At 41.5% G+C, this 10382-nt stretch overlaps 1 protein-coding gene across 2 annotated transcripts; it reads right to left on the bottom strand.

The window, feature by feature from the left end:
• Positions 1–834: 834 nt before the first annotated feature.
• Positions 835–10107, bottom strand: LOC134878722 (far upstream element-binding protein 2-like). Of its 2 annotated transcripts, XM_063904919.1 has the most exons (18): positions 9860–10107; positions 8877–8982; positions 8702–8761; positions 8545–8581; positions 8376–8434; positions 8211–8282; positions 8067–8124; positions 7477–7648; positions 7272–7370; positions 7084–7182; positions 6891–6993; positions 6234–6355; positions 4872–5177; positions 4673–4788; positions 4257–4354; positions 3749–3955; positions 2799–2980; positions 835–2650 (listed from the first exon to the last, which is right to left on the bottom strand). In XM_063904919.1, exons 1-18 carry the CDS (start codon positions 9986–9988, stop codon positions 2642–2644), a joined length of 2034 nt encoding a protein of 677 aa, XP_063760989.1. In that variant the 5' UTR covers positions 9989–10107; the 3' UTR covers positions 835–2641. The 2 variants fall into 2 exon arrangements, with proteins under 2 accessions (XP_063760989.1, XP_063760990.1); XM_063904920.1 differs by lacking the exons at positions 835–2650; positions 2799–2980 and having other exon boundaries at positions 3772–4011.
• Between the last annotated feature and the right edge of the window lie 275 nt (positions 10108–10382).

Genomic DNA, 10382 nt, shown 5'->3' with positions numbered 1-10382 from the left:
AAAAGTATGAGCATCAAAATGTACTTAGCAACAGTGAAAGTAGTCATTGTGCAGATTCCATTTCAGAAGAATATATATGATGTGTTTTTAACTATTGATGGTGAAGGTGCAGCTAGTTTTAATGACTTTGTATACTGCAGGGTAGATTGTGAATTTACTCCATTTTTTTACTCCAAGTTTGAAAAGAAAATCCAAAGGAAAAAAAATTGGGAGACAAAAGTTGAACGTTTTTAAAAGAATATGATTAGGGCCACATGAAAAAGGAGTTAGACTAATGAGAAAATGGTGGGATATTTTTAGAGTCGACATTAAGAAACAATTTCGGAAATGTAAAAAAAAATCTGATCGTTTTGGAAAAAAAGTGATTATTTTGAAGAAATAGACGAAAAATCCCAAAAAGTCGACATTTTGTAGAAAAAAAATCTGTAGTTTGAAAAGAAAATCTGAAGGAAAAAAAATGGGGAGGCAAAGAAACTGTGCCTGGAAAAAAATGTAGTAACTGCAGTTGCCCATCGAAAAATCTCGTCAGTGAAGCACAAGCCCATGTTTCTCATTAAATCGTAAAGTACAACTTATTAAAAGGATCAGTTCAAGTTACAACTAATGTCGTCTTAGTTTTATTGCATGATGTCCAAATTGGTTTGCAATGAAATTAGTGATGGATTGTAAATGTTGTTTAAATAAATCAGACACTGATGGTGCAGCGCTGTGCTGTTCCTCTTTATATAGGCTTTTTTACCAAATTGTTTGTGTGCTGATCAGGGGGTACTTGGCTGACATTTTTTTTCAAAGGGGGTAAATTATTGAAAAAAGCTTGAGAACCACTGCTTAAAGTAATCCATATCTTCCCCATTTTAATTCAGAGTATTGCTGCTGGTGGTCATCGATTAACAATATCAACACTGTGTCAAAGCTGCCATTCAAAATACAAGATTCATACCTGATACATCTCCAAACAGACAGCCTTATATTGCTTAATTTATGTACATTTATCTTCAAGTGAGACACATTGGAAGACTACATTTCATTCTGTTACACACAAGGACAGTGGGAAGGAGAAAAGACCGAAACATACTCATTGGCATCCATGAAAAAAGTAAGTATAAAAAGTAAAACGTGCAACAAAATCACAGCATGGTTCAAACTAAGCCTTACATAACACCCTTGAAGAAGCTATATAAACTACAGAGGCAGTCAGAAGCTCCAAATTAAGAAGAGGTATGCAGTTGCCTCAAGGTGAAAGCCCACTCCCAGTATGTCAATTTAAAAGGTCTGGTGGGTGTTAATGGCAGGGAAGGGAAGGCCATAACAAAGATGCATAACCTGATGTGGGTCCCATAAATCCTGCAACCTATGAGCCATTATACAACATTGTCCTTCAATCTTCAAAGACTCCAGGACTAAGTCTACTACCTGTCATCGAGACTCCTTATTTAAAACAGTTTGACATAACTTGCATGTCCCATGCAGATCAAGTGTTTTCTATCTCTAGCAGCCTCAGCAATTAATAGTGAGTCCACATGCATCAATCAACATTAGAAATCCATGTGTACACTTTATAACTGGCTTATAAAATGCTTTATATGAAGATAATATAAGAAATCTAAATGTGTAAATACCAACAAAGTCAAAATAAGAGTTAAAGAGTTGAATTAAATAGAATGGGCAAATCAAATGAGCTTTAAAAGGGATGTGGTGTATTATTACCTGATACACATTAACATGTTAGTCCTGATAGCTAGGGAAACAAGGAAGATTACATATATTTAAAAGCAGCTCCTCTGCAGTAAAGAAAGCATTTCAAAGCTTCCATATAAGGAAGATGAACCTTTATTAATCCCCCTAGGGGGAAATTCAGTTATATATATATATATACACAGCCCGGCCAAAAAAAAGGTCAAAAGCCTGTGGGGGGCAGTGCTATGATCTGGGGTTGCTGCAGTTGGTCTGGTCTAGGTTCAGCAACGTTATGTGCCCAAAGAATGAGGTCAGCTGACTACCTGAATATACTGAATGACCAGGTTATTCCATCAATGGAGTTTTTCTTCCCTGATGGAAAGAGTGGTTCAGGGAGCATGAGACATCATTTTCACTCATGGATTGGCCACCACAGAGTCCAGACCTGAACCCGATTGAGAATCTTTGGGATGTGCTGGAGAAGAGTTTGCGCAGTGGTCCGAATCTCCCGTCATCAATACAAGGTCTTGGCGAAAAATGAACGCAAGACAGAAATAAATGTTGTGACATTGCAGAAGCTTGTGGAAACGATGCCACAGCGAATGCGTGCCGTAATCAAAGCTAAAGGCGGTCCAACGAATATTAGAGTGTGTGACCTTTTTTTTGGCCAGGCAGTGTATTTATATATAAGGTCATACACAAAATATATTTAAAATGTATTGAGAAGCTGTGTTCCCGTCATGGCGGGATATCAGTCTTCTCCCTTGCCTCAGCTGCAAAGCACTGGAAAGCTTGTTCAGTTTATAATGTAAATTTTAGAAAGTTTCCATGTAGGGTTTGGTGGTGAGGAAGGGTTTCACTTCCACTTCAACAAAAAAAATCTTAACAGGCTGAATCCTGGGCTTAAATTTGGGGTTGTCTTCTTCATCCTGTGCTCCTGATTTGCGCCTGAGACCTTCTGCCATCACTGCTTCTAAAATGCAAACAGTTGAGAGAAAGCACATGCTCTGTATTTTATAAAAGAAGGTATTGACTTCAGATGGATTAAATGGAAACCTCCCGGTGAGATGAGTCAGACAGAATGACGGACACAGGAACAGGATGAAAGCCTCTGTACCAACCTGTCCTTGCTGTGGAGCGGCTGGCTGGCCGGTCGCCTGTCCGGTCTGTCCGTAGTACGCCGCCTGCTGCCGGTAGTACTCCGCCCAGGCTGCGCTGTAGTCCGGCTGGCCTCCCGCTGTGGATGCTGCCCCCCCGGCTGGTCCCGGTGTTGCAGGTGCAGGGACAGAGCTGCCTGCCTGGGCTGGAGGGGAGGGATACAAGAGACCGATCACCACAACAATTCACCATTCACACTTTGAGAATTGCAGAAGCTCACTTTAGGAATTAAACATTCAGCCCGTATTATCTCTGATCAGGTTTTGGTTATGCAGTGTGAGGTTTAAGTGACAAAATATATCTTTCGTAAACCAACTAGATGCATACTAATGCTATGTGATGCAATTCAGAAACGTAATATATAAAACATTCAAAAAGTTGAACCAAAACCTTTTGACAGTTGAATTAAAGATAGATATAAATTATTACATTTTCAAAAATAAAATAGATGTCATGGATCTTTATTATTATTATTATTATTATTGATATGATGTGTTCATGTGCTTTTGTGGTTTATCTTCTATTTTGTGTTTCACTGCTGAACACACAATTGCCCCACTACATTTGTCCAAGGATCTAAATAAGAGCTAGATTTATTCTGTTATTGTTTAATATTTTCACTGTTTAACCAAAGCCTGTTAGGGAAAAAGTTACATTTGTGAAGAAAAGTTTAATGAGAGCTGAGTTTGACCTGCATTAGTTCTAAAAGATGGCACTTTGTTTCAGCTTCACCTGTCTTGGTCTGCCTACCGCTATGGGCTGACAAATGGGTCTTTATATATGACTCATTTATATTATGCATTTATCCCATGGGCAGCCAGTTGATGATGACTTTAAAGTTTAAAGCAGCAAAACCTTCCAGCACGAATAAAAAGCAGGGAACGCTACACAGGGAGCTGTTTGGCAGCCTCACCCATCTTCTTGTAGTACTCCTCCCAGGCCTTGCTGTAGTCTGGCTGGCCACCCTGCGTCTCTGCAGGCTGGGTCTGGTCCCCTGAAGTTTGGGCCCCTCCTGCTGGTGTAGCGGGGTACTGGGCTGGACCCGCCACTGACGGCTGCTGGTAGTACTGAGCGTAGTAGGCCGCCCAGGCTGCGTTGGGGTCATTGGCTGCTGCCTTGCCTAGAAAAGATGCAGGGTGGAGTGGGTGAGGTCCTGCTACTGGCCTGGAGACCGGGCTTGGAGACCAGGGGGGAAACAGAGACAGGGTTAGCTGCTGCTCAACGTAAAGACATCTCATCACAACATTCCCATCAGTACTCCTGTTCTCCTTCCCAGAGAAAAATTGCATTACTCCTCTGAAATGAGACAGTTAAAACATATAGCCTGAGATGAAAGGACTGTAGTAGCCAACATGCTAAAAAGAGCATCAAATAAACATTGATCTCCAAACATTAAGGCAGTGAAGTGAAAGGTGACTTACTGGGGTCATGGGGGGCCTGGGGGGCCTGAGGCTGCCACTGTTGGTAGGTGTTGCTCCAGCCCTGAGGAGTGTACTGGTGAGGACCTGGAGGACCGCCACTGAGGAGGAGAGCAATGGTTTATAGTAAATAACTTCTCAGGATCATCACTGTGACAGAAACAAATGATAGTGTTAAATGCAACTGAACTAGCTATTGTGATGAGAGCAAAACTAAAGCTTTTTTCAGGTTATTTTTCCCATCAACAATTTATAAAACGTGTTAAAGAGGAAGCCCCCTCGCTCTTATCCCCTTCAGATCTACACTGATCTCATACATGGCCTCTCAGCTATCCAGTGAACAGAATTATGTTGGAGCAACGGAGAGCTATAATATCTGAAGCTATACTAACAGTTGCATGATAGTCGTTGTTACTCACTGTGGTGGTCCGGGCGCCCCAGGCGGTCCAGGGTTGTATGGGTCGGGGATGAAGGGACCCATTGGACCTCCAGGACTTGGTCCACTTGGCCCCGGGCCAACAGGACACAGAGGGATCTGGAACATGTAAATTAATCCCACATCAAATGAAGAGGAATCTACATATTTACCTACGTGTGAGTAAAAATAAATATAAGTACTTCAATCTTCTCCTCGATGAGCTGCTTGGCGTGGTCGATCTGCGGCGGTGAGCCTCGGATGATAAAGATCTTGAAGTTGGGGTCTCCATTGGGGTCTCCATTGGGGGGCGGCTGTCGGCAGATTTCTACAAAGGCCCCGGTCTGCTGGTTGATGGCCTTGACGTTCTCTCCTCCCCGGCCAATCACGAGTCCACACTTGTGGGCAGGAATAGAGAAGGTCATTTCCCCTCCAGGGGGCCCCCAGCCACCTTGAAACCCACCTCGACACCTGTTGCCTGCAGGCATGCCTGGAGGACCTGGGGGACCCTGTGGTTGGAGCAGAGAGAAAGCCTCACTATTTTAGCTTTATACATAGTTTTAATGCAGATGCAAGGAAAATAAGCAATGTTGGGTGTAACGCGTTACAAAAGTAACAGAGTTACAGTAATGTATTACTTTTAGCTGTAACGCAGTAATATAACGCATAACTTCTGAAATTTGGGTAATATAATAACCGTTACAATTCTCAGTAACGCAGTTACAACACATTTTAACCCGAAATGATGTGGTGTTTTGTTTCTAAGAATTCACAAACATCGCGAGACATTCCGACACCAGAGAAATAATTGTGCAGGTAGAATAGTAACTCAGTAAGCTTGTTTACTATTGGTTAAGAGGGCTGCAGAAACAGATTAGCAATGGAGAGCTGCATGCTCGGAGAAAAGAAAAGAAAAGAGACAGGAGTGCGCCGAGGCTAAAGCAATAGAAGGTCACTTTCTCTTGGTCTGCTGGTTGAACCCAGAGAAATTAAGAGACTCGTGGCAGAGTGTTGAAGTTCTGCAGCCTCTGTCCTCTGTGGAATTGCCTGCTTTTAGAAAGCTCGTCAGCAAAATCCCCGTTAACACACCAATGATAAGGTGAGCTAGCGTTGCCATAGAGACTCGTTCATATACAGCAGGTCACAGGGCCGTGCAGAGGCTCCACTGACATGTTGTTAATAACAAACAGAGACGTAATGTTACCGTTATCAAATACTATTTAGCCCAGTTAACCGGAGCATGAGTTTAATTTCTTGCTCTTCTCCCAATTTTCAGCATGTACTGCCAGATAGACAGATAGCTTTAATTATTGAGCTGCAATAAACTACATTTTAGCATTTAGAGCCATACTTGCAATTATTTTGGTGAAAGTAACTCAAAGTAACGCAAAAGTAGTGTAACGCATTACATATCAGAGACAGTAATAATGTAATGTAACTTATTACTTTAAAAAGACAGTAATGAGTCATATGTACTGTATAATACTTTGGAAGTAACTTGCCCATCACTGAAAATAAGAAACTACATTTTAGGACATGTGTCTATAAGTTTGGGAGATCCATACCCCCTGCCCCTCCTCCCGGACCCTGATGCTCTGCAGCAGGTCGTTGATGATCTGAGAAGCGTGATCGCAGCAGTCAGGGGGGCCACTGATGTGAGCAATCTTCTCTGGACCAGTTCCATCATCTGTAAGAAAGATTGAAATCTGCATTTAGCTGTATTATTATTTATTTGTATCAAAGGACCTTTGTGGAAGGGTCAATTTAACTGCCTTAACTCAAAACCGCTCACAAGCAAGGTGAAGACTAGGTGCTCCTAATGGTGAAAAATCAGTTCAACAAATAAAAAGGATGTTCAGTCAATACAAAAAAGAGAGCAAGATGGCACCAGATTTGTTATCCAAAATGAGAGATTTGCCTGATTCAGCAGATATGTGGCAACTTTACAGTGTATTCAGTTCCTTATTCCTTTAATAAGGAACAAGGTAATTGCTCTGGTGTTTAGAATCTTTCTTTAACATTCATCATACGTTAAAATACAAAAGGGACAAAGAGGTCACTTTTTCTTCTTCTTTTTTACCTGAATGATTTAACTGTCTCAGTGGAATCAGACATCAAACTTTCATGTTGTGTTGACACTGATTAGAACATGTGCGTATGTACGTTTGATGCAAAACAAACATATTTTGTTCAGAAAAGTCCATTCAACGCCTGACTCCTACCTTGTTTGAACTGTATCCTAACTCCGGCATCATTCTGGATTTTCTTGATCATCTCTCCATTGCGCCCGATGACTACACCGACTGAGTGTCTCGGCACAGGAATCTAAGTGGGAAAAATATGTTTTTTTAAACCGATTTGATTCAATGACAACTCCTCCCACTTCTTGTTTTGATCCATCACACACAAACTCACATCGATACCTCCTCCCATCCGGGCGCTGAAGTCATTTCTTTCATTAAAGCCCCTGTGGTCCCTCTCCCTCAGAATCTCCTGCACCATCTCCTGGGCTTGCTGAAAAGGAAAACAACATGATTACATTATATGGTAACTAGACACAACACATTGATGAAGAACTTGGTGAGACGGTTATATAACCGTACTTGGACTTTGTAGGGATCTCCGATGATGCGCAGGGGCTTGTCAACATTGGGTCCCTGTGAGACATCCTGAATCAGAATCATCTTCACCCCGGCACGCTCCTGGAATATGAAACAATTAAAGAGTGTGCATTTTCATTATTGACAATCCTGGAGTGTCCTTTTAGGAAATTACAGTTTCTAAAATGCAGTTAGCCGTACAGTTTACCTGTAGCTGTTTGATAGTCTCTCCTCCCTTTCCAATGACCAGGCCAGCCTTGCCTGCTGGGATCATCATCTCATGCACCGTGCCGCTCTGCCCGTTGGTGGACTCGTGGTAAGAGGAAGGGGGCGTACCCTTCCCTCGTGACACGATCTCATCCAACAGCCTCCTGGCGTTCCTATTCAGGGAAGAGCTGACCAGTTACTCTGTGTCCATTTTACAAAATCTTGTAATTAAGCTGATCTAATGGCCATTGATACTGACAAATTCAGGTCTGTTCAGGTTAAGGATTTAAAATAGCATAGTAAAAAATAAAAAATAAAAGGTTATTATTATCATTATTATAATAATAACACCAATAATAATAATAATAGTAGGGCTTCAAGTGCCTTGTCATTTATATAAAGCTTGGCCAGACATATTTTTGGAAATAATTTGATCAAAATAATGCATTCGATTAATTGGCTCCATTTGTGGCACATGAGATTAGTAATACAAAATATATTTTTCACAGTAATATTCTAGCTGTTTTTGCTTCAGACAAATGTTGACAATTGCACAGATGTGAGCCTATTTCCATTATGTCTGATACTTACTGTATAGAGTCCTGTGAACCTGTGAGAGAGACGCTCCTATCTGGAAGGCCTCCACTGTCTGGGCACACACACAGATATCAAAATTAAAATGAAAGGGAAAAACTATAATGAAAATGTAAAATTGTGGATAAGTGAAGACACTACCAGGAGCTATCTGAACCTTGCAACCAGACTCCTGTTGAATCTTATTGATCTGTTCACCCCCACGGCCAATAACTGTGGACAAAGAGAGAGACAACTGTGTTGTTAGCTGGTCACAGTCTCAAAAGCGTATCTGTTTGTGCTAAAACTGAGTTGTGCTGCACTCACTGAGTCCCACCATGCTGTCCGGGACACTGTACTCCTCTGTGCGGGTGGCGGGCCTTGAACTATCAGCAGGCAAGAATGACAATCAGGGAAAAAAAATACGCTTCCTGTACGCCACAATACAATCTTCAAATGTATACATTACAATCAAAAGGAAACTATGAGATCCTACCTTTGTTGTGCAAGAGCAGCCAGTTGTGCACCAATAGCTGGGACATCAACAGAAAAGAGAGGACAACTGGAAATCTTTACTAAATAGTGTCAGCTATACATTTTTAACATCACAGTACAAAAAGTTAACAAAGCATTAAATTGTGGGAGGAACTCACACAATGCATTGGCTGAATCAAAGTCAATCTGAGCAGCCAGCTTCTTACTCTCCGGTTCATCTGTCAGGTGCATGACAGACAGTGAAGTTTAGAATGCTATTTATTCAATTGGCTGTCACAATAAACCCATTGTAGATCAAGAAGACTGTGCACTGAGTAGTAAGGTTTCCAATACCTGCATCCTCCAGCTGTCGTTTCTGTGCGGCGAAAGGGAAGCCATCTGATGCAGTGTTGTTGTTCAAGGGAGGAGGACCAGCATCACCTCCAATCTTTGCTGCAATCTGAAAAAATGCATAAAGTTTACCATGACAATTGAGTTGTAAGAAAAAAAAGATCCTTCCTTCAAGTGTGCCAACATGATACAACTGATCAGCTACACTTGAGACTGAGCATATCAGACTTTAAGGTCTTTATCAATATCAGGAACAGAATAACCTTTTTTAAACAAACAAGAAATTTGACAGTAAAGAATAGTCCATCTATCTGATCTTGGACATCCACTATAACAATATCTAGTCAACTTTATTGTGAATTTCTGCCTGTGTGTGTGTGTGTGTGTGTGTGTGTGTGTGTGTGTGTGTGTGTGTGTGTGTGTGTGTGTGTGTGTGTGTGTGTGTGTGTGTGTGTGTGATACAAACAGGGAAATGGAAATGCTGTTTCTCACCGTCCGAAAGAATAAACATATATAGAAATCCACTTAAAAATAGCATAATAAATAGCATGGATAACATAGATTGGATTTTGGCTATTTTTATGCCGATACAACCAGGTGCTTGCCATCAATCCGTGATACCTGCATAGGTTTTATATAAACCACCCCCACAGTTAGTACAAACATCTACTGTTAGTGCTGTCATACTCACAATGTTTCATTTTTATTGATTCAGACTTAAATAATTGTAAAGCTAATCTTGCAAGATTCATTTTCCTATCACCCCCTCACTACACACTGGGTTTGTTGGGACACAGACAGTGTTTCAGCTAACGTACGACAAGCAGTGACCATACATTACTAGCTTAGTTTTACTACTGTTAACAACTCGTAGATATATGATAAGCAGAATATCAACTGTATAGCAACCGGCAGTGTATACAATATTAGCCCTCAAGCAAACCAGAAAGCTAGCCCTCCCTCCAGCCTGTCACCTCCCTCCTCACCTGCCGGGCCCGCTGCACTGCGTCCGCGAACGCATCTTTCTGGATGCCTCCTGCCCCGTTCCCAAGAGCTGTCTGTCCGCCAAGAGGGGCCCCGGGTCCGGCTGGAGGCACCGCATTGTACTCGGACATGTCGACCAGAAGAGAGGTGATGGAAAGAAAGCAGAAAAGCAGCAGTTGCGCAATACTGGGGACGAAAAGTAAAAACGGAGAAACGACGGCGGCCTGTAAGGTGCTTTGGCGTTTTTATTACTCTGCTAACATCGTCAGTGTTGAACGAAGTACTCAATGCTTTGCTTAAATACAAGTACAAATACTATGGCCTTAAAATACTCCACTACAAGTAAAAGTCCTGATTGTTATATTCTTCTTCGGTAAAGAACAAAAGCAATTGTATCAAAACGTACTTCATATCTAAAAAGTAAAAGTACTCATCTGCTCAATGTGCATCATACCTGTTTCAGAATAATATAAAGTACAGGAGTATTATCAGCTAAATGTAATTCAAGTTTCAACAGTGAAAGTA

This window comes from Eleginops maclovinus, chromosome 16, assembly GCF_036324505.1.
Source record: "Eleginops maclovinus isolate JMC-PN-2008 ecotype Puerto Natales chromosome 16, JC_Emac_rtc_rv5, whole genome shotgun sequence".
NCBI lineage: Eukaryota > Metazoa > Chordata > Actinopteri > Perciformes > Eleginopidae > Eleginops > Eleginops maclovinus.
Note: the sequence above shows the minus strand (reverse complement) of the source record. Positions and strands in the feature narration are given on the sequence as shown.

Excerpts from the sequence above, each read along its gene's own strand:
- LOC134878722 (XM_063904919.1), bottom strand. The coding sequence starts at position 9,988 with ATGTCCGAGTACAATGCGGTGCCTCCAGCCGGACCCGGGGCCCCTCTT. Across the intron at positions 6,994-7,083 it reads GGATGGGAGGAGGTATCGAT|ATTCCTGTGCCGAGACACTC; the intron begins GTGAGTTTGTGT and ends TTTCCCACTTAG. Across the intron at positions 4,789-4,871 it reads TCATCGAGGAGAAGATTGAA|ATCCCTCTGTGTCCTGTTGG; the intron begins GTACTTATATTT and ends TACATGTTCCAG.